The 27946-nt window shown below is 50.4% G+C and overlaps 1 protein-coding gene across 1 annotated transcript; it reads left to right on the forward strand.

The window, feature by feature from the left end:
• Nucleotides 1-212: 212 nt before the first annotated feature.
• Nucleotides 213-27938, forward strand: BORCS6 (BLOC-1 related complex subunit 6). Its single transcript, XM_063941317.1, has 4 exons — nt 213-391; nt 16115-16269; nt 16999-17082; nt 27760-27938. The coding sequence occupies exons 1-4, from the start codon at nt 358-360 to the stop codon at nt 27883-27885; spliced, it is 399 nt and encodes a 132-aa protein (XP_063797387.1). The 5' UTR covers nt 213-357; the 3' UTR covers nt 27886-27938.
• Nucleotides 27939-27946: the final 8 nt, after the last annotated feature.

Consider the following 27946-nt stretch of genomic DNA (forward strand, 5'->3'; position numbering starts at 1 on the left):
TGTCACACTGTTGCGCACGTAGCCACGCCCCCTCATCCATTCCCCGCCCCATCACCTCTCGCTGTTGTGCAACGCCATAATTTAGCCCCACCCTTCTCAGTGTATCAATCAATGTAGCCCCGCCCTCTCTCCTGTTCACCGCCCCCGGTGACGTCCAGCCAATGACTGACACCCGGCAGGGAGGCGCCTGTGACTCGGGCTGAGGCGGCTCTGTGAGCGGGCGTGGCGTGAGTGACAGGAGGCTGGCTCCGCCCCCCGGGCCCCATTAAGCAGCAGCGGCACCGGTTCGGGAAGAAGCGGCCGGGATGTGAGCTCGGCGCCCGGTCTCCTGGTCACCGCGGCCCCAGCACTGTGAGGATGAGCTCCGGCCGGCACAGCTCGGAGAGGGAGTGTGAGTGTGGGCGGGGAGCGGGCGCTGGCTGCTTCTGCACAGTCATAGCATGCTGCCCCCAGGGGTGCTTCCTGCCTGCTTGCCCCCCCAGGGGTGCTTCCTGCCTGCCCCCAGCAGCTGCCCCCCCCAGAAGTGCTTCCTGCCTGCCCCCCCTCCCTCCCAGGGGGTGCTTCCTTCCTGCCTGCCCCCCAGCAGCTGCTCCCCCAGGGGTGCTTCCTGCCTGCCTGCCCGCACCCCAGCAGCTGCCCCCCCAGGGGTGCTTCCTGCCTGCCCGCCCCCCCCCCCCCCCCAGCAGCTGCCCCCCAGGGGTGGTTCCTGCCTGCCCCCAGCAGCTGCCCCCCAGGGGTGCTTCCTGCCTGCCCCCCCCTCCCTCCCAGGGGGTGCTTCCTTCCTGCCTGCCCCCCAGCAGCTGCTCTCCCAGGGGTGCTTCCTGCCTGCCCCCCAGGGGTGCTTTCTTCCTGCCCGCCCCCCCCAGCAGCTGCCCCCCCAGGGGTGGTTCCTGCCTGCCCCCCAGCAGCTGCTCCCCCAGGGGTGCTTCCTTCCTGCCCCCCCTCCCTCCCAGGGGGTGCTTCCTTCCTGCCTGCCCCCCAGCAGCTGCTCTCCCAGGGGTGCTTCCTGCCTGCCCCCCAGGGGTGCTTTCTTCCTGCCCGCCCCCCCCAGCAGCTGCCCCCCCAGGGGTGGTTCCTGCCTGCCCCCCAGCAGCTGCTCCCCCAGGGGTGCTTCCTTCCTGCCTGCCCCCCAGCAGCTGCTCTCCCAGGGGTGCTTCCTGCCTGCCCCCCAGGGGTGCTTTCTTCCTGCCTGCCTGCCCGCACCCCAGCAGCTGCTCCCCCAGGTGTGCTTCCTGCCTGCCTGCCCGCACCCCAGCAGCTGCCCCCCAGGGGTGCTTTCTACCTGTCCGCCCCCCCAGCAGCTGCCCCCCCCAGGGGTGCTTCCTGCCTGCCCGCACCCCAGCAGCTGCCCCCCCCCCAGGGGTGCTTCCTGCCTGCCCCCGGGGTGATTGGGGAGAGGTCCTGCGGCTGCTGTATTATACTCTGTACTGCACAGGGGGCAATTACTACTGTGGGGGCAGTTACTGTGGACCCCTATATCTAACATCACTGTGACACATGTATCTTATTGCTGGGCATTTGTTACTGTGTCTGAGTGATATCTGGGGTGTCCGGGCTGTGTGTCGGTGGTGTCCCGGCCCGGGCTGTGTGTCGGTGGTGTCTCTCCCCCACGGCCCGGGCTGTGTGTCGGTGGTGTCTCTCCCCCCGGCCCGGGCTGTGTGTCGGTGGTGTCTCTCCCCCCGGCCCGGGCTGTGTGTCGGTGGTGTTCCGGCCCGGGCTGTGTGTCGGTGGTGTCCCGGCCCGGGCTGTGTGCCGGTGGTGTCCCGGCCCGGGCTGTGTGTCGGTGGTGTCTCTCCCCCCGGCCCGGGCTGTGTGTCGGTGGTGTCTCTCCCCCCGGCCCGGGCTGTGTGTCGGTGGTGTCTCTCCCCCCGGCCCGGGCTGTGTGTCGGTGGTGTCTCTCCCCCCGGCCCGGGCTGTGTGTCGGTGGTGTCTCTCCCCCCGGCCCGGGCTGTGTGTCGGTGGTGTCTCTCCCCCCAGCTCTTCTCTCCAGCACCCGGCACGGTGCGTATTCCTGCGGAAACATTTGCTCATTCCTAGTATATACCCGTGGCCGTTCTCTGAGCACGAACCAATGAGCAGCCTCCATGGAAGCACTGCATACATGTTGCGCTGCATGTTACATGATAGCGTGACGCGGCCCTGTTGCTGATGTGTAGCCGGTCCCATAGGAAAGCCTTGTTCCCAGATTGTAAGATTTGCCTGAAAGTTCCACGTATAGTCCTGATATAACAGTGTAGCAAAATTGTGCCGTTCAAACATTCGTTGCAGCTGCCAGCCGTCTGCCGTTACAGTGGGGGGCGGCACTATAGCAGGGGTTGTGCCCGCTAAGGGATCCAGGGGTGATGCCAGGCCAGCCACTACTCTTTTTGTGCCAGCTCCCTTCTCAAAATGTTAGTGTGAGCGCCTACAGGGGAATTTCTATCTGTTGTTGCCCCCTTACGACTCCCCCCCGCCCTGCAATTCTTGCTACGGTAGCCATTTACGCCGCGGAATGTAGTGAAATGGAAAGAAGGGGACTGAGAGGGTTCAGACTACCATCCGTACAAATTCATTTAAAATCCGCTCACAAGTAGATAGGTTAGAGGCAGTTTTTACAACAGTTATTTCTCTAACGTCCTAGAGGATGCTGGGGACTCCGTAAGGACCATGGGGAATAGACGGGCTCTGCAGGAGATAGGGCACTTTAAGAAAGCTTTGGATTCTGGGTGTGCACTGGCTCCTCCCTCTATGTCCCTCCTCCAGACCTCAGTTTTAGACTGTGCCCAGAGGATGAAGGGTGCACTGCAGGGAGCTCTCTTGAGTTCTTTGCTACAGAAAGCATTTTTGTTTGGATTTTTACTTTTTCACAGGGAGCACTGCTGGCAACAGGCTCCCTGCATCGAGGGACTGAGGAGAGAGGGGCAGACCTACTTAACTGATAGGATCTGCTTCCTCGGCTACTGGACACCATTAGCTTCAGAGGGGGTGAACACAGGTTCGTCCTGGGCGTCCACCCCCGGAGCCACGCCGCCGTTCTCCTCACAGAGCCAGAAGAACAGAAGCAAGAAGACGTCTCAGGCGGCAGAAGCCTTCAGCTTCACTGAGGTAACGCACAGCACCGCAGCTGTGCGTCATTGCTCCACATCACCTCACACACTCCGGTCACTGTATGGGTGCAGGGCACAGGGGGGGGGCGCCCTGGGCAGCAATATTAATACCTCTTAGATGGCAAATAGGTATATACATGTACAGCTGGGCACTGTACATGTATATAATTGAGCCCCCGCCATTTTACACGATTTTGAGCGGGACAGAAGCCCGCCGCCGAGGGGGCGGGGCTTCTCCCTCAGCACTCACCAGCGCCATTTCTCTCTCCACAGAACGCTGAGAGGAAGCTCCCCGGACTCTCCCCTGCTTACACACGGTGAAGGGAGTTTAAAAAGAGAGGGGGGGGGGGGCACATAATTGGCGGAATAAAGTATAATACAGCGCTGCTGGGGAAAAGCATTCTGTGTTGGTCTCCAGGTTGTTGCGCTGGGTGTGTGCTGGCATACTCTCTCTCTGTACTTCCAAAGGGCCTTTCAGGGAATACTGTCTTCAGAAAAAGTTTCCCTGGGTGTGTGCAGTGTGTCGGTACGTGTGTGTCGACATGTTTGATGAGGAAGGCTCTCTTAATGTGGAGGGGGAGTGCTTGAATGTCAGGTCGCCATTGGCAACGCCGACACCGGACTGGGTGGATATGCTGAATGTCTTGAATGCAAATGTAAATCTTCTGCATAAAAGGTTAGACAAGGCAGAAGCTAGGGATCAGTCAGGTAGCCAGTCCGTGCCTGTCCCTGTGGTGCCAGGACCTTCAGGGTCTCAAAAGCGCCCCATATCCCAGGTCGCTGACACAGATACCGACACAGATACTGACTAGTGTCGACTATGAGGATGCAAAATTACAGCCGAAGGTGGCAAAAGGTATTAGGTACATGATTATTGCCATAAAAGAGGTTTTGCATATTACTGAGGAACCCCCTGTCCCTGACACGAGGGTTCACATGTATAAAGGGAAAAAGCCTGAGGTCACGTTTCCGTCCTCATTTGAGTTAAGCAAATTATGCGAAAAGGCTTGGGAATCTCCGGGTAGGAGACTCCATGTTCCCAAAAGGATTCTCATGGCGTATCCTTTTCCACAGAAGGATCGGATACGATGGGAATCTGCGCCTAAAGTAGATAAGGCGCTGACACGCTTATCCAAGAAGGTGGCACTGCCTTCTCCGGATACTGCTTCCCTCAAGGATCCTGCTGATCGCAAGCAGGAAATTACCATGAAGCACATTTACACACATTCAGGAACTATAGTTAGGCTGGCCATGGCGTCGGCCTGGGTTTGTAGTGCTGTCGTGTCATGGGCAGACTCCTTATCTACGGAGATGGACACCTTAGATAGGGATACCATTCAAATGACCATGGAGCATATCAGAGATGCTGCCTTGTATATGAGAGATGCTCAGGGAGACATTTGTTTACTAAGCTCTAGAATAAACGCTATGGGGTATATTTACTAACATTCGTAATTTTCGGAAAAAGGTCAAAGTTCAATCACGAATGACATCGAAAGTGTAAAACTGCAACTTTTTGAATTTATTACGCCTAATTTACTAAGCTGTCGTATTCGGATTTTTCATTTGTTCCGATGTCATTCGTGTTTTTTTCCCGTTTTTTACGGCAGTGATTAGCAAAACACTGCCGACTTTATCACAATGAATCTCGGCCGGATCTGTGTGATCCGTGCTGGGGTTCATTATTTTTTTTTTTTTTTAAATAAACACTGTAAAACTTTAAAAAAAATTGCGTGGGGTCCCCCCTCCTAAGCATAACCAGCCTCGGGCTCTTTGAGCCGATCCTGGTTGCAGAAATATGGGGGAAAAAATGACATGGGTTCCCCCATATTTAAGCAACCAGCATCGGGCTCTGCGCCTGGTCCTGGTTCCAAAAAAACGGGGGACAAAAAGAGTAGGGGTCCCCCGTATTTTTAAAACCAGCACCGGGCTCCACTAGCTGGACAGATAATGCCACAGCCGGGGGTCACTTTTATATAGTGCCCTGCGGCCGTGGCATCAAAAATCCAACTAGTCACCCCTGGCCGGGGTACCCTGGGGGAGTGGGGACCCCTTCAATCAAGGGGTCCCCCCCCAGCCACCCAAGGGCCAGGGGTGAAGCCCGAAGCTGTCCCCCCCATCCAATTGGCTGCGGATGGGGGGCTGATAGCCTTTTGTGAAAATGAAAAGATATTGTTTTTAGTAGCAGTACTACAAGGCCCAGCAAGCCTCCCCCGCATGCTGGTACTTGGAGAACCACAAGTACCAGCATGCGGCGGAAAAACGGGCCCGCTGGTACCTGTAGTAGTAGTAGTAGTACTACTACTAAAAAAATACCCAAAAAAAGACAATACACACACACCTTGAAAGTAAAGTTTTATTACATACATCCACACAAACATACATACATACTTACCTTATGTTCACACGAGGATCGGTCCTCTTCAGTAGAATCCAAGGGGTACCTGTTGAATAAATTCTACTCACCAGATCCAGGGTACCAGGCTCCTCGTAGCATCCATTTGTAATCCACGTACTTGAATAAAATAAAAAAACGGACAACCGAGCCCGCACTGAAAGGGGACCCATGTTTGCACATGGGTCCCCTTTCCCCGAATGCCAGAAACCCACTCTGACTGATGTCTAAGTGGGTTTCTTCAGCCAATCAGGGAGCGCCAAGTTGTAGCACCCTCCTGATCGGCTGTGTGCTCCTGTACTGTCTGACAGGCGGCACACGGCAGTGTTACAATGTAGCGCCTATGCGCTCCATTGTAACCAATGGTGGGAACTTTGTGGTCAGCGGTGAGGTCACTTTCGGTCAACCGCTGACTACAAAGTTCCAATAAAATAAAAAACCTCGTTGCCAGAGGTAAAGGCAAGGGAAAAAAGCTGCACTCAGCTAGTTCCCAGGAGCAGATGTCATCCCCTACTTCCGCAAAGTCCACAGCATGACGCTGGGGCTTTCCGGGGGGGAAGGGGGGGGGTCAGATCAAGTGGGGGCACGTCTTCGTCTTTTCAGCCACGTCTGGGTTCAATCACAGGTGGATCCCTGGGCAATAGAGATTGTTTCCCAGGGATACAGACTGGAATTCGAAGACATGCCCCCTCGACGGTTTTTCAAATCGGCTCTGCCGGCTTCCCGTCAGAGAGGGCGCTAGTGTTAGCGGCAATTCACAAATTGTACATTCAACAGGTGATAATCAAGGTTCCTCATCTCCAGCAAGGAGAGGGTTATTATTCATCCCTGTTTGTGGTACCGAAACCGGACGGTTCGGTCAGACCCATTTTAAATCTAAAATCCCTGAACCTGTATTTGAAGAGGTTCAAGTTCAAAATGGAATCGCTCAGAATGGTCATCGCCAGCCTGGACGGAGGGGATTGGATGGTGTCCCTGGACATAAAGGATGCGTACCTTCATGTTCCGATTTTTCCCCCTCACCAGGCGTTTCTGAGATTTGCAGTACAGGATTGTCACTACCAATTTCAGACGTTGCCGTTTGGGCTTTCCACGGCCCCGAGAATTTTCACCAAGGTAATGGCGGAAATGATGGTGCTCCTGCGCAAGCAGGGAGTCACAATTATCCCGTACTTGGACGATCTCCTTATAAAGGCGAGATCTAGGGAGAAGTTGCTGGACAGCGTGTCTCTGTCCGTGAAGACGTTGCAGATGCACGGCTGGATTCTCAATTTACCGAAATCCCAGCTAGTACCTGCAACGCGTCTGACCTTTTTGGGCCTGATTCTAGACACAGACCAAAAAAGAGTTTTTCTTCCGGTGGAGAAGGCTCAGGAGCTCATAGCCCTGATCAGGAACCTTTCTCTAACGTCCTAGTGGATGCTGGGGACTCCGAAAGGACCATGGGGAATAGCGGCTCCGCAGGAGACTGGGCACAAAGTAAAAGCTTTAGGACTAGCTGGTGTGCACTGGCTCCTCCCCCTATGACCCTCCTCCAAGCCTCAGTTAAGATTTTGTGCCCGAACGAGAAGGGTGCAATCTAGGTGGCTCTCCTGAGCTGCTTAGAGTAAAAGTTTAAATAGGTTTTTTATTTTCAGTGAGACCTGCTGGCAACAGGCTCACTGCATTGAGGGACTAAGGGGAGAAGAAGCGAACTCACCTGCGTGCAGAGTGGATTGGGCTTCTTAGGCTACTGGACATTAGCTCCAGAGGGACGATCACAGGCCCAGCCATGGATGGGTCCCGGGGCCGCGCCGCCGGCCCCCTTACAGATGCTGAAGCAAGAAGAGGTCCATAAATCGGCGGCAGAAGACTTTCCTGTCTTCATAAGGTAGCGCACAGCACTGCAGCTGTGCGCCATTGCTCTCAGCACACTTCACACTTCGGTCACTGAGGGTGCAGGACGCTGGGGGGGGGCGCCCTGGGAAGCAATGAATTTACCTTATTTGGCAAAAAATACATCACATATAGCTCCTGGGCTATATGGATGTATTTAACCCGTGCCAGTTTTCCAGAAAAAAGCGGGAGAAGAGCCCGCCGTGAAGGGGGCGGGGCCTATCTCCTCAGCACACAGCGCCATTTTTCCCACACAGCTCCGCTGGTAGGATGGCTCCCAGAATCTCCCCTGCATCCTGCAACTACAGAAACAGGGTAAAAAAGAGAGGGGGGCACTTATTTGGCAAAATAACAGATATAAGCTGCTATAAGGGATAGACACTTATTGTAAGGTTGTCCCTATACATATATAGCGCTCTGGTGTGTGCTGGCAAACTCTCCCTCTGTCTCCCCAAGGGGCTAAGTGGGTCCTGTCCTCTATCAGAGCATTCCCTGTGTGTGTGCTGGGTGTCGGTACGTGTGTGTCGACATGTATGAGGAGGAAAATGATGTGGAGGCGGAGCAATTGCCTATAATGGTGATGTAACCCCCTAGGGAGTCGACACCTGAATGGATGGCCGTAATTAAGGAATTACGTGACAGTGTCGGCACGTTACAGAAAACTGTTGACGACATGAGACAGCCGGCAGCTCAGTTAGTGCCTGTCCAGGCGTCTCAAACACCGTCAGGGGCTATTAAACGCCCGTTACCTCAGTGGGTCGACACGGACCCAGACACAGACACTGACTCCAGTGTCGACGGTGAAGAAACAAACTTATTTTCCAGTAGGGCCACACGTTACATGATCACGGCAATATAGGAGGTTTTGCACATCTCTGATACTGCAAGTACCACAAAAAGGGGTATTATGTGGGGTGTGAAAAAACTACCCGTAGTTTTTCCTGAATCAGATGAATTGAATGAAGTGTGTGATGAAGCGTGGGTTACTCCCGACAAAAAACTGCTAATTTCTAAAAAATTATTGGCACTATATCCCTTCCCACCAGAGGTTAGGGCTCGTTGGGAAACACCCCCTAGGGTGGATAAGGCGCTCACACGCTTATCAAAACAAGTGGCGTTACCGTCTCCAGAAACGGCCGCCCTTAAGGAGCCAGCAGATAGGAGGCTGGAAAATATCCTTAAAAGTATACACACATACTGGTGTTATACTGCGACCAGCAATCGCCTCAGCCTGGATGTGCAGTGCTGGGGTGGCTTGGTCGGATTCCCTGACTGAAAATATTGATACCCTGGACAGGGACAATATATTATTGACTATAGAGCATTTAAAGGATGCATTTCTATATATGCGAGATGCACAGAGGGATATTTGCACTCTGGCATCAAGAGTAAGTGCGATGTCCATTTCTGCCAGAAGAGGGTTATGGACGCGACAGTGGTCAGGTGATGCGGATTCCAAACGGCATATGGAAGTATTGCCGTATAAAGGGGAGGAGTTATTTGGGGGCGGTCTATCGTACCTGGTGGCCACGGCAACGGCTGGGAAATCCACCTTTTTACCCCAAGTCACCTCGCAGCAGAAAAAGATACCGCCTTTTCAGGCTCAGTCCTTTCGTCCCCATAAGGGCAAGCGGGCAAAAGGCCACTCATATCTGCCCCGGGGCAGAGGAAGGGGAAAAAGACTGCAACAGACAGCTTCTTCCCACGACCAGAAGCCCTCCCCCGCTTCTGCCAAGTCCTCAGCATGACGCTGGGGCCTTACAAGCGGACTCAGGCACGGTGGGGGCCCGTCTCAAGAATTTCAGCGCGCAGTGGGCTCACTCGCAAGTGGACCCCTGGATCCTGCAGGTAGTATCTCAGGGGTACAAATTGGAATTCGAGACGTCTCCCCCTCGCCGGTTCCTGAAGTCTGCTTTACCAACGTCTACCCCCGACAGGGAGGCGGTATTGGAAGCCATTCACAAGCTGTATTCCCAGCAAGTGATAATCAAGGTACCCCTCCTACAACAGGGAAAGGGGTATTACTCCACGCTGTTTGTGGTACCGAAGCCGGACGGCTCGGTGAGACCCATTTTAAATCTGAAAGCCTTGAACACTTACATAAAAAGGTTCAAGTTCAAGATGGAGTCACTCAGAGCAGTGATAGCGAACCTGGAAGAAGGGGACTACATGGTGTCTCTGGACATCAAGGATGCTTACCTCCATGTCCCAATTTGCCCTTCTCACCAAGGGTACCTCAGGTTTGTGGTACAGAACTGTCACTATCCGTTTCAGACGCTGCCGTTTGGATTGTCCACGGCACCCCGGGTCTTTACCAAGGTAATGGCCGAAATGATGATTCTTCTTCGAAGAAAAGGCGTCTTAATTATCCCTTACTTGGACGATCTCCTGATAAGGGCACGGTCCAGAGAACAGTTAGAGGTCGGAGTAGCACTATCTCAAATAGTACTACGACAGCACGGATGGATTCTAAATATTCCAAAATCACAGCTGATTCCGACGACACGTCTGCTGTTCCTAGGGATGATTCTGGACACAGTACAGAAAAAGGTGTTTCTCCCGAAAGAGAAAGCCAGGGAGTTATCCGACCTAGTCAGGAAACTCCTAAGACCAGGCCAGGTGTCAGTGCATCAGTGCACAAGGGTCCTGGGAAAGATGGTGGCTTCTTACGAAGCGATTCCATTCGGCAGATTCCACGCAAGAACTTTTCAGTTGGATCTGCTAGACAAATGGTCCGGATCGCATCTTCAAATGCATCAGCGGATAACCCTGTCTCCAAGGACAAGGGTGTCTCTCCTGTGGTGGTTACAGAGTGCTCATCTCCTAGAGGGCCGCAGATTCGGCATTCAGGATTGGGTCCTGGTGACCACGGATGCCAGCCTGAGAGGCTGGGGAGCAGTCACACAGGGAAAAAATTTCCAGGGCTTGTGGTCAAGCATGGAAACGTCACTTCACATAAATATCCTGGAACTAAGGGCCATTTACAATGCCCTAAGTCAGGCAAGGCCTCTGCTTCAGGGTCAGCCAGTATTGATCCAGTCGGACAACATCACGGCAGTCGCCCACGTAAACAGACAGGGCGGCACAAGAAGCAAGAGGGCAATGACGGAAGTGACAAGGATTCTTCGCTGGGCGGAAAATCATGTGATAGCACTGTCAGCAGTGTTCATTCCGGGAGTGGACAACTGGGAAGCAGACTTCCTCAGCAGGCACGATCTTCACCCGGGGGAGTGGGGACTTCACCCAGAAGTCTTCCACATGAAAAACCAAAGGTGGACATGATGGCGTCTCGCCTCAACAAAAAACTGGACAGATATTGCTCCAGGTCAAGGGACCCACAGGCAATAGCTGTGGACGCTCTGGTAACACCGTGGGTGTACCGGTCAGTGTATGTGTTCCCTCCTCTTCCTCTCATACCAAAAGTACTGAGAATCATAAGAAGGAGAGGAGTAAAGACTATACTCGTGGCTCCGGATTGGCCAAGAAGGACTTGGTACCCGGAAATTCAAGAGATGCTCACGGAAGACCCGTGGCCTCTACCTCTAAGACAGGACCTGCTCCAGCAGGGACCATGTCTGTTCCAAGACTTACCGCGGCTGCGTTTGACGGCATGGCGGTTGAACGCCGGATCCTGAAGGAAAAAGGCATTCCGGATGAAGTCATCCCTACCCTGATCAAAGCCAGGAAGGATGTAACCGTACAACATTATCACCGTATTTGGCGTAAATATGTTGCGTGGTGCGAGGCCAGGAAGGCCCCTACGGAGGAATTTCAACTGGGTCGATTCCTGCATTTCCTGCAAACAGGACTGTCTATGGGCCTCAAATTAGGGTCCATTAAGGTTCAAATTTCGGCCCTGTCGATATTCTTCCAAAAAGAACTAGCTTCTGTTCCTGAAGTTCAGACGTTTGTCAAGGGAGTACTGCATATACAGCCTCCTTTTGTGCCTCCAGTGGCACCTTGGGATCTCAATGTAGTGTTGGGATTCCTAAAATCACATTGGTTTGAACCACTCACCACTGTGGACTTGAAATATCTCACATGGAAAGTGGTAATGCTGTTAGCCCTGGCTTCAGCCAGGCGTGTATCAGAATTGGCGGCTTTATCCTATAAAAGCCCTTACCTAATTTTTCATACGGACAGGGCAGAATTGAGGACTCGTCCTCAATTTCTCCCTAAGGTGGTTTCAGCATTTCACTTAAACCAACCTATTGTGGTGCCTGCGGCTACTAGGGACTTGGAGGATTCCAAGTTGCTGGACGTAGTCAGGGCCCTGAAAATATGTTTCCAGGACGGCTGGAGTCAGAAAATCTGACTCGCTGTTTATCCTGTATGCACCCAACAAACTGGGTGCTCCTGCTTCTAAGCAGACGATTGCTCGTTGGATTTGTAGTACAATTCAGCTTGCACATTCTGTGGCAGGCCTGCCACAGCCAAAATCTGTAAAAGCCCATTCCACACGGAAAGTGGGCTCATCTTGGGCGGCTGCCCGAGGGGTCTCGGCTTTACAACTTTGCCGAGCTGCTACTTGGTCAGGGGCAAACACGTTTGCTAAATTCTACAAATTTGATACCCTGGCTGAGGAGGACCTGGAGTTCTCTCATTCGGTGCTGCAGAGTCATCCGCACTCTCCCGCCCGTTTGGGAGCTTTGGTATAATCCCCATGGTCCTTTCGGAGTCCCCAGCATCCACTAGGACGTTAGAGAAAATAAGAATTTACTTACCGATAATTCTATTTCTCATAGTCCGTAGTGGATGCTGGGCGCCCATCCCAAGTGCGGATTGTCTGCAATACTTGTACATAGTTACAAAAATCGGGTTATTATTGTTGTGAGCCATCTTTTCAGAGGCTCCTTCTGTTATCATACTGTTAACTGGGTTCAGATCACAAGTTGTACGGTGTGATTGGTGTGGCTGGTATGAGTCTTACCCGGGATTCAAAATCCTTCCTTATTGTGTACGCTCGTCCGGGCACAGTATCCTAACTGAGGCTTGGAGGAGGGTCATAGGGGGAGGAGCCAGTGCACACCAGCTAGTCCTAAAGCTTTTACTTTGTGCCCAGTCTCCTGCGGAGCCGCTATTCCCCATGGTCCTTTCGGAGTCCCCAGCATCCACTACGGACTATGAGAAATAGAATTATCGGTAAGTAAATTCTTATTTTTAAAGCCAAAAAAGGTTTCGGTGCATCATTGCACAAAGGTTCTGGGGAAGATGGTGGCTTCATACGAGGCCATCCCCTTCGGCAGGTTCCATGCGAGGACTTTCCAATGGGACCTATTGGACAAATGGTCCGGGTCCCATCTACATATGCAGAAACGGATCACCCTGTCTCCCAGGGCCAGGGTATCTCTCCTGTGGTGGCTGTACAGTGCTCACCTTCTAGAGGGTCGCAGGTTCGGCATTCAGGACTGGATCCTGGTGACCACGGACGCGAGCCTCCGAGGTTGGGGGGCTGTCGCACTTGGAAGAAATTTCCAAGGTCTCTGGTCAAGCCTAGAGACTTGTCTCCACATCAATGTCCTGGAGTTAAGGGCCATTTACAACGCCCTACGCCAGGCGGAGGAGTGGCTTCAGAACAAACCGGTTCTGATTCAGTCGGACAATATCACGGCAGTGGCTCATGTAAACCGCCAAGGCGGCACAAGGAGCAGAGTGGCCATGGCAGAGGCGACCAGGATTCTGCGCTGGGCGGAAGGCCATGTAAGCGCACTATCAGCAGTGTTCATCCCGGGGGTGGACAACTGGGAGGCGGACTTCCTCAGCAGGCACGACCTGCATCCGGGAGAGTGGGGACTTCATCAAGAAGTCTTCACACAGATCGTGGATCGGTGGGGACTGCCTCAAATAGACATGATGGTGTCCCATCTCAACAAAAAGCTAAAGAGGTATTGCGCCAGGTCAAGAGACCCTCAGGCGGTAGCGGTAGATGCTCTGGTGACACCATGGGTGTTCAGATCGGTCTATGTGTTTCCTCCTCTGCCTCTCATACCCAAGGTGTTGAGATTAATAAGACTAAGAAGGGTCAGAACAATTCTCATTGTTCCAGATTGGCCAAGGAAGACTTGGTATCCGGATCTGCAAGAGTTGCTCACAGAAGATCCGTGGCCTCTTCCTCTAAGGCAGGACCTGCTGCAGCAGGGGCCCTGTCTGTTCCAAGACTTACCGCGGCTGCGTTTGACGGCATGGCGGTTGAATGTCGGATCCTAGCTGAAAAAGGGATTCCGGAGGAGGTCATTCCTACCCTGATCAAGGCTAGGAAGGATATGACATCGAAACATTATCACCGTATATGGCGGAAATATGTTTCTTGGTGTGAGGCCAGAGCTGCTCCTACGGAGGAGTTCCATTTGGGCCGTCTGCTTCACTTCCTTCAAACGGGAGTGAATTTGGGCCTAAAATTAGGGTCCATAAAGGTCCGAATTTCGGCCTTATCCATTTTCTTTCAAAGAGAATTGGCTTCTCTTCCTGAAGTACAGACTTTTGTGAAGGGAGTGCTGCATATTCAGCCTCCCTGTGTACCTCCGGTGGCGCCTTGGGATCTTAACGTGGTATTAAGTTTCCTCAAGTCACCTTGGTTTGAACCACTCAAAACAGTGGAGTTGAAATACCTCACTTGGAAAGTGGTCATGTTGTTGGCCTTAGCTTCTGCAAGGCGTGTTTCGGAATTAGCGGCTTTATCATATAAAAGCCCATACCTGATTTTTCACGTGGATAGGGCAGAGTTGAGGACTCGTCCTCAATTTCTGCCCAAGGTGGTCTTATCTTTTCATATGAACAGACCTATTGTCGTGCCTGTGGCTACACAGGACTTGGAGGACTCCGAGTCCCTGGTTGTGGTCAGGGCTTTGAAGATTTACGTGACCAGTACAGCTAGGATCAGGAAGACTTAAGCTCTGTTTGTTCTGTATGCGGCCAACAAGGTTGGCGCTCCTGCTTCAAAGCCGACAATTGCTCGCTGGATCTGTAACACGATTCAGCAGGCGCATTCTACGGCAGGATTGCCATTGCCTAAATCGGTTAAGGCCCATTCCATTAGGAAGGTGGGCTCTTCTTGGGCGGCTGCCCGAGGTGTCTCGGCACTACAACTGTGCCGAGCTGCTACTTGGTCGGGGTCAAACACCTTTGCAAAGTTCTATAAGTTTGATACCCTGGCTGAGGAGGACCTCCTGTTTGTTCAATCGGTGCTGCAGAGTCATCCGCACTCTCCCGCCCGTTTGGGAGCTTTGGTATAATCCCCATGGTCCTTACGGAGTCCCCAGCATCCTCTAGGACGTTAGAGAAAATAGGATTTTACTTACCGGTAAATCTATTTCTCGTAGTCCGTAGAGGATGCTGGGCGCCCGTCCCAAGTGCGGACTTCTTCTGCAAGACTTGTATATAGTTATTGCTTACATAAGGGTTATGTTATAGTTGGTCGGTCTTGAACCGAGGCTATGTTACTTGTTCATACTGTTAACTGGGTAGTTTATCACAGGTTATATGGTGTGATTGGTGTGGCTGGTATGAATCTCGCCCTTAGGTTACATAAATCCTTTCCTCGTACTGTTGATATCCTCTGGGCACAGTTTCTCTAACTGAGGTCTGGAGGAGGGACATAGAGGGAGGAGCCAGTGCACACCCAGAATCCAAAGCTTTCTTAAAGTACCCTATCTCCTGCGGAGCCCGTCTATTCCCCATGGTCCTTACGGAGTCCCCAGCATCCTCTACGGACTACGAGAAATAGATTTACCGGTAAGTAAAATCCTATTTTTTCCGCCACAAGGCAAAATATAATATAACAATAACAAAGGAATTTCCCACTTCCTTTTTTACTCTTTTTGCCGGTTGACAAGACGCATTCTTACAAAGACGCTGATTGGACACTTTTTGATAATAGAGGCACACTTATAGGGGTATGTTCATTTGAAGTCGAAAGCTGCCGTCTGTCGAAAAGACAGCAGTTTTTGACTTTTTAAGGTCGAATCGTGATTCGACCTATTCAATATAACCCAAAATTTTTCGACAAGTCGATGAATTCGACTAGTCGAAAAGCACGTGGATCGGCGGAATAGCTGCCGATCCACGTGCCTGTGTCGGTTTTGGCCCCCTTTTCAACCATCTCAGTCTGACATAAAAAAATATCGGACTGAGATGTGGGACCCAGAGAAGGAGGGGGGGGGGAGAGCCGCAGGGAGACGGGAGACAGCCGCGGGCAGCCAGGGGAGATGAGCGCTACAGCAGGATGTCACACAGCCGCACCACTCACGGCAGCTTCCACCCGGCTCCAGCAAGTGAGGTCACGCTTGCTGGAGCCGGGTGGACACTGCCGTGAGGTCGGGCGGCTGTGTGACATCCTCCTGCAGCGCTACTGTAGCGCTGATCTCCTGCGTCTGCCGGCGCCTGTCCCCACTGGCTTCCCCCCTCCCCCTCCTCTGGGTCCCTCATCTCAATTTGACTTGAGAAAGTCGAATTGAGATGAGATTTGAATAGGGGTTGTAGAATCCATTCCGACAAATGCATGTCGGAATGGATCCGACGCTAATTGAATATACCCCTAAGCACGTTACTTCCGTGAGTTGGAGCCAGGGTCTAGAGATGTTTTCCATTCCGCAGTATTCCATCTTGTACACTCATGAATGATTTAATAGTGTACGGAAATAAAGAGAGGATTGGCGCTGCGCCAGGGCGGGCTCTGCCTCCTCAGCGCACACAGACTGACCGAGTGGGCGTGACAGCTACTGGCTATAATACCTAATGCTAATATTTCTTTGCTTCTCAGCCGACGCCGGTGTCCGCCATCATGCGCTGCAGCGAAGTAAGGCCGACATCCCGCCCATCGACCTGGAGGTGCTGAAAGATTTGGAAATCCTCACGCAAGACGTCGCCCTGAAGGTCGACCAAATGATGAAGAGTCTGAACGGCACAATACAGAACGTAAGATATTTGTCGCCCCCGTATAAATCGCGCTCGGCTGCTGGGTTCTCGGGGTGAATCGCAGGCAGGAAGCAGCATTATTCTGGGAGTAACAACGCGCCGTCCTTATTGCCTCCTCGTTTCCATTACGTTTGGTGCCACCGGTGTGTGATGGGGGCCTGGCAGTGCCGCGTTATCTTGGGTGATTTAGCATTGCACAAAGTGGGCGCTGTCCTTTTATAAACCAGCAAAGTGTTCACATAAATGGTATCCGGACTCTGGGTCGACACTCATTGGTCAACAGTGGCTAGGTCGACACGGCCATTAGGTCGACATGAAAAACGGTCGACACGAGTTTTTAACTTTTCTTACTTTACGATCCACGTGGACTACAATTGGGAATGGTAACCTGTGCCGAGCGCACGCGAGCCATGCAAGGGGACGCGGTGCACTAATTGGGGTTCCTGGTCACTTGACGGAGAAAAAGACAACAAAAAACATATTCATGTTGACTTAATGGCTGTGTCGACCTAGCCACTGTTGACCAATGGGTGTCGACCCTGAGTCCCATACCCATTTATATAGCTCCTAGTGACGGAAAATGACTGGAATACACAATATTGTGCTTTAGTTGCGTGTTGTAGTTTTAATGCACAATTAGCGCGACAGCGATCGCACTGGAAAGGTGCGGCGCTCTCACTGCGCTAGTTACGCACGTGTGAAGTCTTGTATCCCTTGTGTATTTGTCAGATGACGGCGCTCAGCGTGGGATACATCCAGACGTACAGGGATTCAGTGGACAGTCTGGGAGAGTCTGTGGATATGAGCATTAAGGTAATTACAGGCGGCGACATCACCAGGATATTGCATGGAAATATTTAAACCTATGTACTGTACCCTGCTTTACATCGGGGGGCATAGGCTACAGCTTATACGCAGGTTTGTCCTTGTGATCCCTGTTCTATAGTTATATTTCCTCCGCCTCTTAGGATGATGAGTAAAGAGGGTGTGGCAGAACAACACGTTAACGCGACTTTCTTATAGAACATGTGGTTTAGTTGGGGCTTTTTAATGTGCTTTTCCAATGCAAGTGCACTCTCTCTAAATATTAAACACTGCCAATCAGAATAATTATAATAAACTCAGCAATGTAACAGTACATTTGAGGTGTTTAGCAGAATATGGGCCTACCAACCGTGAACAGGTCACCTACTTGCAGTTGGTGAGCCCGTATGTTTGGCCAAAATTATGCTAAGCACCTCACATAAATCAGTATATTGCTAAATGGACACACCCTGGAAAATGTGTACATTAGGGGATCTCATTCATTAAGTGAAAATGTATATATTTATTGCACTTTTCTACATTAACAAGATGCCTAATTCACAATTCTCCAAATTAATTATACATATTAATATTTTTCCTACAGTCTATCAATCAAGTGCAAAGTCCCGTCGTAGCCCTTGCCTAATATGCCTTTGCACCCACATTTCAGCCAATTATGCTACATAACACATTGCCATAAGCGTGCTGCAGCAGGGCTTCACACTACACAAGGGCTGCCCTTTTATATGGACACACCTCTTACCATCAAAGGGGTGGAGCCTATTAGAAGGTATTGGATGAGCTATGATAAGTCCTGCCTTCTGTCATACGCACCACCCCTACAGCTAAAGTGTAATGTACAGCCATGGCCAAAAGTTTTGAGAATGACACAAGTATTGGTTTTCACAAAGTTTGCTGCTTCAGTGTTTTTAGACCTTTTTGTCAGATGTTACTATGGTATACTGAACTAACGTTACAAGCATTTCATAAGTGTCAAAGGCTTTTATTAACAATTACGTTGTTTATGCAGAGAGTCAATAATTGCAGTGTTGACCCTTCTTTTTGAAGACCTCAACAATTCACCCTGGCATGCTCTCAATCTACTTCTGGGCCACATACTGACTGATGGCCGCCCATTCTTGCCTAATCAATGCTTGGAGTTTGTCAGAATTTGTGGGTTTTTGTTTGTCCACCCGCCTCTTGAGGATTGACCACAAGTTCTCAATGGGATTCTTGAAATTGTAATTTCTTGTGTGACTATTTAAACCAGGGGTTGTGCGGCCCTCCAGCTGTTACTGAACTACACATCTCAGCATGCCCTGCAACTGTTTTAATATTGCCAAATAGCAAAACTAGCAGGGCATGCTGTCATGTGTAGTTCAACAACAGCTGGAGGCCCAAAGGTTCCCCACCCCTGATTTAAACTATTATATATGTAACCTTTCTTATTCTATAACTAAAAGCTTTGAAGTTTTGACTTGGATTAAAAATCTTAATTCTGGAATTAGTGTTTTCACAGCCAAGCCCAAGAGGCTCATGTTACCTAATTTTTACATATTAATAATTGTGTTTGGGGGTGAGAGCAGGAGCTCACCCCTGGGCTTGACCCAAAAGGTTCTTCTGCTGGTGGCAATGACCTTGTTGATTTACCACACGCGCTAAGGTAATCAGTAAAGTGTCATGGGCCGCATTCTCAGATTGGGGTATCTGGAGAATCGCCACTTTTGGAATCGGGACAGAAGCGCTCACCTTTACTTCTCTGGACAAGCATTTTTCCAGATGCCCCAATCTGAAAGGGGATTCATCAGAAAAAAGATTTTAAACCTACCGGTAAATCTTTTTCTCCTAGTCCGTAGAGGATGCTGGGGTCTCCGTAAGGACCATGGGGTATAGACGGGCTCCGCAGGAGACATGGGCACTCTAAAGACTTTAGATGGGTGTGCACTGGCACCTCCCTCTATGCGCCTCCTCCAGACCTCAATTAAAGAACTGTGCCCAGAGGAGACGGACAGTACGAGGAAAGGATTTTTGTTAATCTAAGGGCAAGATACATACCAGCCCACACCATCCACACCGTACAACATGGAATATACGAACCAGTTAACAGTATGAAACAAAACGGCATCAGCCAGAGACTGATCAAAACTGTAACATAACCCTTATGTAATCAATAACTATATACAAGCCTTGCAGAATTTAGTCCGCACTGGGACGGGCGCCCAGCATCCTCTACGGACTACGAGAAAAAGATTTACCGGTAGGTTTAAAATCTTATTTTCTCTTACGTCCTAGAGGATACTGGGGACTCCGTAAGGACCATGGGGATTATACCAAAGCTCCGGACCGTGCGGGAGAGTGCGGATGACTCTGCAGCACCGATTGAGCAAACATGAGGTCCTCATCAGCCAAGGTATCAAACTTATAGAATTTAGCAAAAGTGTTTGAACCCGACCAAGTAGCTGCTCGTCAAAGTTGTAATGCCGAGACACCTCGGGCAGCCGCCCAAGAAGAACCCACCTTCCTAGTGGAATGGGCCTTTACAGAATTTGGTAATGGCAATCCAGCCGTAGAATGTGCCTGCTGAATCGTGTTACAGATCCAGCGGGCAATAGTCTGCTTAGAAGCAGGAGCGCCAACCTTGTTGGCTGCATGCAGGACAAACAGTGCCTCTGTTTTCCTAACCCGAGCCGTCCTGGCTACATAAACTTTTAAGGCCCTGACCACATCAAGGGACTTGGAATCCTCCAAGTCACCCGTAGCCACAGGCACCACAATAGGTTGGGTTCATATGAAACCACCTTAGGCAGAAATTAAGGACGAGTCCTCAACTCTGCTCTATCCACATGGAAAATCAGATAGGGGCTTTTGTGAGACAAAGCCGCCAATTCGGACACCTGCCTCGCAGATGCCAAGGCCAACAACATGACCACTTTCCAAGTGAGAAATTTTAACTCAACTGTTTGAAGAGGTTCAAACCAGTGTGACTTAAGGAACTGTAACATTACGTTGAGGTCCCATGGCGCCACTGGGGGCACAAAAGGAGGCTGGATGTGCAGCACTCCCTTTACAAAAGTCTGGACTTCTGGGAGAGAAGCCAGTTCCTTCTGAAAGAATATTGACAGGGCCGAAATCTGCACCTTAATGGAGCCTAACTTTAGGCCCATATCCACTCCTGTCTGCAGAAAATGGAGAAAACGGCCCAGGTGGAAATCTTCAGTAGGAGCATTCTTGGCTTCACACCAAGATACATATTACCTCCAGATACAGTGATAATGTCTCGCCGTCACCTCCTTCCTAGCTTTTATTAGAGTAGGGATGACTTCCCCCAGAATACCTTTCCTAGCTAGGATTTGGCGTTCAACCGCCATGCCGTCAAACGTAACCACGGTAAGTCTTGGAACACGCAGGGCCCCTGCTGCAACAGGTCCTCCCTGGGAGGAAGAGGCCACGGATCTTCTGTGAGCATTTTCTGAAGATCTGAATACCAGGCCCTTCGAGGCCAATCCGGAACAATGAGTATTGTCTGGACTCTTTTTAGTCTTATGATTCCCAGTATTTTTGAGATGAGTGGAAGAGGAGGGAAGACATAGACCGACGGAAACACCCAGGGTGTCACCAGGGCGTCTACCGCTACAGCCTGAGGGTCCCTCGACCTGGAACAATACCTCCGAAGTTTCTTGTTGAGGCGTGACTCCATCATGTCTATTTGAGGAAGCCCCCAACGACTTGTTATCTCTGCAAAAACTTCTTGATGAAGACCCCACTCTCCTGGATGGAGATCGTGTCTGCTGAGGAAGTCTGCTTCCCAGTTGTCCACTCCCGGAATGAAGACTGCTGACAGCGCGCTTACGTGATTTCCTGCCCAGCGAAGAATCCTGGTGGCTTCCGCCATTGCCACTCTGCTCCTTGTCCCGCCTTGGCGGTTTACATGAGCCACTGCTGTGACGTTTTCCGATTGAATCAGAACAGGTAGGTCGCGAAGAAGAGTCTCCGCTTGTCGTAGGCCGTTGTATATGGCCCTTAATTCCAGCACGTTGATGTGTAGACAAGCCTCCTGGCTTGACCACAGTCCCTGAAAATTTCATCCTTGTGTGATTGCTCCCCATCCTCGGAGGCTCGCGTCCGTGGTTACCAGAACCCAGTCTTGAATGCCGAACCTGCGACCCTCTAGAAGGTGAGCACTCTGCAGCCACCACAGGAGAGACACCCTAGCCCTGGGGGACAGGCTTATTTTCTGATGTATTTGTAGATGGGACCCCGACCACTTGTCCAGAAGGTCCCACTGAAATGTCCTCGCATGGAACCTGCCGAAGGGGATGGCCTCTTAGGCCGCCACCATCTTTCCCAGTACTCGAGTGCATTGATGAACTGACACTCTTTTTGGCTTTAACAGGTCTCTGACCATGCTCTGGAGTTCCTGGGCTTTTTCCGTTGGGAGAAAAACACTCTTCTTTTCCGTGTCCAGAATCATGCCTAAAAATGATAGCCGTGTCATTGGAATCAACTGCGACATTGGCAGATTTAGGATCCAGCCGTGTTGCTGCAGCACTCTCAGGGAGAGTGACACGCTTTTCAGCAACTGATCTCTCGATCTCGCCTTTATCAGGAGATCGTCCAAGTATGGGATAATTGTGACTCCTTGCCTGCGTAGGAGCACCATCATTTCCGCCATTACCTTGGTGAAAATCCTCGGGGCTGTGGACAGCCCACACGGCAATGTCTGAAACTGGTAATGACAGTCCTGTACAGCGAATCTCAGGTACGCCTGATGAGGAGGATAAATGGGGACATGAAGGTATGCATCCTTTATGTCTAGTGATACCATAAAATCCCCCCCCCCCCTTCCAGGCTTGAGATCACTGCCCGGAGAGATTCCATCTTGAATTTGAACCTTTTTAGATACAGGTTTAGGGATTTTAGATTCAGAATGGGTTTGACCGAGCCATCCGGTTTTGGGACCACAAATAGGGTTGAATAGTACCCTTTCCCCTGTTGTATTAGGGGAACCTTGATAATCACCTGCTGTTGACACAGCTTTTGTATTGCAGCTAAAACTATTTCGTCCTCTGGGGGAGAAGCTGGCAAAGCCGACTTGAAAAATCGTCGAGGAGGCACTTCTTCGAAATCCAGTTTGTAGCCTTGGGATACAATTTCTATCGCCCAAGGATCCAAATCTGACAGAACCCAGACCTGGCTGAAGAGTCGAAGACGTGCCCCCACCGACGCAGACTCCCGCAGTGGAGCCCCAGCGTCATGCGGTGGATTTTGTAGAAGTCGGGGATGACTTCTCTTCCTGGGAACTAGCCGTAGCAGGCATACTTTTCCCTCTACCCTTACCTCTGGCGAGGAAGGAAGAGCCCCGACCTCTTCTGGACTTATGCGACTTAAAGGACTGCATCTGATATTGAGGTGTTTTCTTTTGCTGTGGGGAACATAAGGCAAAAAAGATTTACCCGCGGTAGCTGTGGAAACCAGGTCCGCGAGACCCTCCCCAAATAAAACCTCACCCTTGTAAGGCAAAGTTTCCATATGTCTCTTTGAATCGGCATCACCCGTCCATTGGCGGGTCCACAGGGCTCGCCTAGCAGAAATTGCCATGGCATTGGCTCTTGAACCCAACAGCCCAACGTCTCTCGCAGCGTCTCTCATATATAACGCTGAGTCTTTAATATGACCCAAGCTTAATAAAATGGTATCCTTATCTAGGGTGCCAATGTCAGATGACAAGTTATCTGCCCATGTAGCAATTGCTCTACCCACCCATGCCGACGCTATTGCTGGTCTGAGCAAGGCACCCGTATGTGTATAAATTGATTTTAAGGTAGTCTCCTGTCTGCGATCAGCAGGATCCTTGAGGGCTGCCGTGTCTGGCGACGGTAGCGCCACCTTTTTGGACAAGCGCGTTAAAGCCTTGTCCACCCTGGGCGAGGATTCCCACCGTAACCTGTCCTGTGCGGGGAAAGGATACGCCATAATAATTCTCTTGGGAATCTGCAGTTTCTTGTCCGGAGTTTCCCAAGTTTTTCAAATAAAGCGTTCAGCTCATGAGATGGGGGAAACGTTACCTCAGGTTTCTTTTCCTTAAACATGCGCACCCTCGTGGCAGGGACAGAGGGGTCATCAGTGATATGCAAAACATCTTTTATTGCAATAATCATATAATGAATACTCTTGGCCACCCTTGGGTGTAACCTTGCATCATCGTAGTCGACACTGGAGTCAGAATCCGTGTCGGTGTCAGTGTCTGCTACCTGGGACAGGGGACGTTTATGAGAGCCCGAAGGGCCTTGTGACACAGTCAAAGCCATGGATTGACTCCCTGCTTTTTCTCTGGACTCTGCTTTGTCCAATCTTTTATGTAATAAAGACACATTTGCATTTAAAACATTCCACATATCCATCCAATCAGGTGTCGCCGACTGAGACACCACAATCATCTGCTCCACCTCCTCCTTAGACGAGCCTTCCGCTTCAGACATGCCGACACACACACTGGGATATACAATTATGGGGACAGCCCCCCAATAAGGCCCTTTGGAGAGACAGAGAGAGAGTATGCCAGCGCCACTGGAATAAAATCCCAGACTGTACGGCGCTCTTTTATAGAATAAATAATACATTCACTGCGCCAATTAAATGTGCCCCCCCCTCTTTTTTGCCCTCTGTACTTGCTCAGCAGGGGAGAGTCCGGGGAGCAGCTTCTCTGCAGCTTGCTGTGGAGAAAAATGGCGCTGGTTAGTGCTGAGGAATCAAGCTCTTCCCCCTCAACGGCAGGCCTCGGTCCCGCTCAAATTCTTTATACTGGCGGGGGTTTTTCAATATACTGCCTCCGCAGTATCTAATATATTTAGCCAGTGTCCCTTGAGGTTAATATTGCTGCCTAGGGCGCCCCTCCCTGCACCCGTACAGTGCCTTCTGCGTGTGTATGTGTGGGAGCAATGGTGCGTAGCGTTACCTCAGTGAAGATCTGAAGTCTTCTGCCGCCTGTGAAGTCTTTTCTTCTTATACTCACCCGGTTTCTATCTTCCGGCTCTGTGAGGACGGCGACGGGACGAACAGCGAGGGCGAGACCTGTGTTCCGACCCTCTGGAGCTAATGGTGTCCAGTAGCCTAAGAAGCAGAGCCTATCACTGAAGTAGGTCTGCTTCTCTCTCCTCAGTCCCACGATGCAGGGAGCCTGTTGCCAGCAGTGCTCCCTGAAAATAATAAACCTAACAAAATGTCTTTTTCAGAGAAACTCAGGGAGAGCTCCTCTGCAGTGCATCCAGTCGCCTCTGGGCACAGGATCTAACTGAGGTCTGGAGGAGGGGCATAGAGGGAGGAGCCAGTGCACACCCATTCTAAAGTCTTTAGAGTGCCCATGTCTCCTGCGGAGCCCGTCTATACCCCATGGTCCTTACGGAGTCCCCAGCATCCTCTAGGACGTAAGAGAAAATGACTTTACCCCAGTCCTCAGCAGTCCGATCTCTGTCCCTTTTGCAGAATATCAGTCTGTCCCTATGTTTTTCCTGGAGAGAAGTGGCTTCTTTGCCCTTCTTAACACCAGGATAACCTCCAAAGGTCTTTGCATCACTGTGACTGCAGATACACTCACACCTGCCTGCTGCCATTCCTGAGCAAGCTCTGCACTGGTGGGCGCCCTGAAGCCTTCTTCACAACTATTGCACCTCTCTCCTTGAAAATTCTTGATGATCCGATAAATGATTGATTTAGGTGCAATCTTACTAGCAGCAATATCCTTGCCCGTGAAGCCCTTTTCGTGCAAAGCAATGACTGCAGGTGTTTCAGGTAACCATGATTAACAGAGGAAGAACAATAATTTTGAACACCGCCCTCCATTTAAAGCTTCCAGTCTGTTACTCTAACTCACAGGTTCTCAAACTCGGTCCTCAGGACCCCACACACTGCATGTTTTGCAGGTCTCCTCACAGAATCACAAGTGAAACAATAAGCTCCGCCTGTGGACCTTTTAAAATGTGTCGGTGAGTAATTAATACACCTGTGCACCTGCTGGGTGACCTGCAAAACATGCACTGTGTGGGGTCCTGAGGACAGAGTTTGAGAACTTGTGCTCTAACTCAATCAGCATGACAGTGATCTTCAGCCTTGTCCTCGTCACACTCACCTGCGTTAGCGAGAGAATCTCTGACATGTCAGCTTGTCCTTTTGTGGCAGGGCTGAAATGCAGTGGAAATGTTTTTGGGATTAAGTTCATTGTCATTGCAAAGAGGGACTTTGCCATTAATTGCAATTCATCAGATCTTCATGACATTCTGGAGTATGTGCAAATTACCATAAAAACTGAGGCAGCAGACTTCCTAAATAACTGAAAATTAATATAGGTTTCATTCTCAAAACTTTTGGCCATGCTGTACACCCTAACCACCTTCTATATACACTAACCTCCTTATACCGCCACCTTCTATATGCACTAACCTCCTTATACCGCCACCTTCTATATGCACTAACCTCCTTATACCGCCACCTTCTATATGCACTAACCTCCTTATACCGCCACCTTCTATATGCACTAACCTCCTTATACCGCCACCTTCTATATGCACTAACCTCCTTATACCGCCACCTTCTATACGCACTAACCTCCTTATACTGGAGCCTGCGCTTCTATATACACTAACCTTATACCGCAGCATTCTACTGTATACACACACTAACCTCCTTATACCGCAGCCTTCTATACACACTAACCTCCTTATACCGCAGCATTCTACTGTATACACACTAACCTCCTTATACCGCAGCATTCTACTGTATACACACTAACCTCCTTATACCGCAGCATTCTACTGTATACACACTAACCTCCTTATACTGCAGCCTGCGCTTCTATATACACTAACCTCCTCATACCGCAGCATTCTACTGTATACACACTAACCTCATACCACAGCCTTCTATACACACTAACCTCCTCATATCCCAGCATTCTACTGTATACACACTAACCTCATACCACAGCCTTCTATACACACTAACCTCCTCATACCGCAGCATTCTACTGTATACACACTAACCTCCTTATACCGCAGCCTTCTACACACACTAACCTCCTTGTAGCACAGCATTCTACTGTATACACACTAACCTCCTTGTACCGCAGCATTCTATACACACTAACCTCCTTATACCAGCCTTCTATACAAACACTAACCTTAAACCGCAGCCTTCTATACACACTAACCTCCATATACCGCAGCATTCTACTGTATACACACTAACCTCTTTATACCACAGCCTTCTATACACACTAACCTCCTCATACCGCAGCATTCTACTGTATACACACTAACCTCCTTATACCACAGCCTTCTACACACACTAACCTCCTTGTAGCACAGCATTCTACTGTATACACACCAACCTTATACTGCAGCATTCTATACACACTAACCACCTTGTAGCGCAGCATTCTACTGTATACACACTAACCTCCTTGTACCGCAGCATTCTATACACACTAACCTTGTAGCACAGCATTCTACTGTATACACACTAACCTTATACTGCAGCATTCTATACACACTAACCTTGTGCCGTAGCATTCTACTGTATACACACTAACCTCCTTGTGCCGTAGCATACTGTATACACACTAACCTCCTTGTACCGCAGCATTCTATACACACTAACCTCCTTGTGCCGAAGCATTCTACTGTATGCACACTAACCTCCTTATACCGCAACAATCTACTGTATACACACTAACCTTGTACCGCAGCATTCTATACACACTAACCTCCTTGTGCCGTAGCATTCTACTGTATACACACTAACCTCCTTATACCGCAACAATCTACTGTATACACACTAACCTCCTCGTACCACAACAATCTACTGTATACACACTAACCTCCTTATACCGCAGCCTTCTATACACGCTAACCTCCTTGTACCGCAGCATTCTATACACACTAACCTCCTTATGCCGCAGCCTCCTATACAAACACTAACCTTAAACCGCAGCCTTCTATACACACTAACCTCCATATACCGCAGCATTCTACTGTATACACACTAACCTCTTTATACCACAGCCTTCTATACACACTAACCTCCTCATACCGCAGCATTCTACTGTATACACACTAACCTCCTTATACCGCAGCCTTCTATACACGCTAACCTCCTTGTACCGCAGCATTCTATACACACTAACCTCCTTATGCCGCAGCCTTCTATACAAACACCAACCTTAAACCGCAGCCTTCTATACACACTAACCTCCATATACCGCAGCATTCTACTGTATACACACTAACCTCCTTATACCGCAGCCTTCTACACACACTAACCTCCTCATACCGCAGCATTCTACTGTATACACACTAACCTCCTTATACCGCAGCCTTCTATACACGCTAACCTCCTTGTACCGCAGCATTCTATACACACTAACCTCCTTATGCCGCAGCCTTCTATACAAACACCAACCTTAAACCGCAGCCTTCTATACACACTAACCTCCATATACCGCAGCATTCTACTGTATACACACTAACCTCCTTATACCGCAGCCTTCTACACACACTAACCTTCGTATGCGCTTTAATCCATATATCGCCTGTCTCGCTGTTACATCAGTTATAGGCCCGTGTCAGGCTGGCGGTATGTAGAGGGAGCGCAGCTTGTGCATGTGTCATACGTGTAACTGTCTTCTCCCCGCAGGGCATGTACACGTTGATGGCTCGCTGTGAGGAACTGGACAGGACCATGCATCCGATTCATGCTCTGGCCAAACAAATCAGGGAAATTAAACGCACCCTGGACATGTTTGAAGCGCTATGTAAATAAGTCATTGATAAGGCACTCGGATTATATTTTTAAATAAATACATTAATGCAGCACTGGGAGT

Source organism: Pseudophryne corroboree, chromosome 9 (genome assembly GCF_028390025.1).
Source record: "Pseudophryne corroboree isolate aPseCor3 chromosome 9, aPseCor3.hap2, whole genome shotgun sequence".
Classification (NCBI taxonomy): domain Eukaryota; kingdom Metazoa; phylum Chordata; class Amphibia; order Anura; family Myobatrachidae; genus Pseudophryne; species Pseudophryne corroboree.

Coding starts and splice junctions, on each gene's coding strand:
- BORCS6 (XM_063941317.1), top strand. CDS start 358: ATGAGCTCCGGCCGGCACAGCTCGGAGAGGGAGT. Junction 16,270..16,998: donor TGAACGGCACAATACAGAAC/GTAAGATATTTG, acceptor TGTATTTGTCAG/ATGACGGCGCTCAGCGTGGG. Junction 17,083..27,759: donor CTGTGGATATGAGCATTAAG/GTAATTACAGGC, acceptor TTCTCCCCGCAG/GGCATGTACACGTTGATGGC.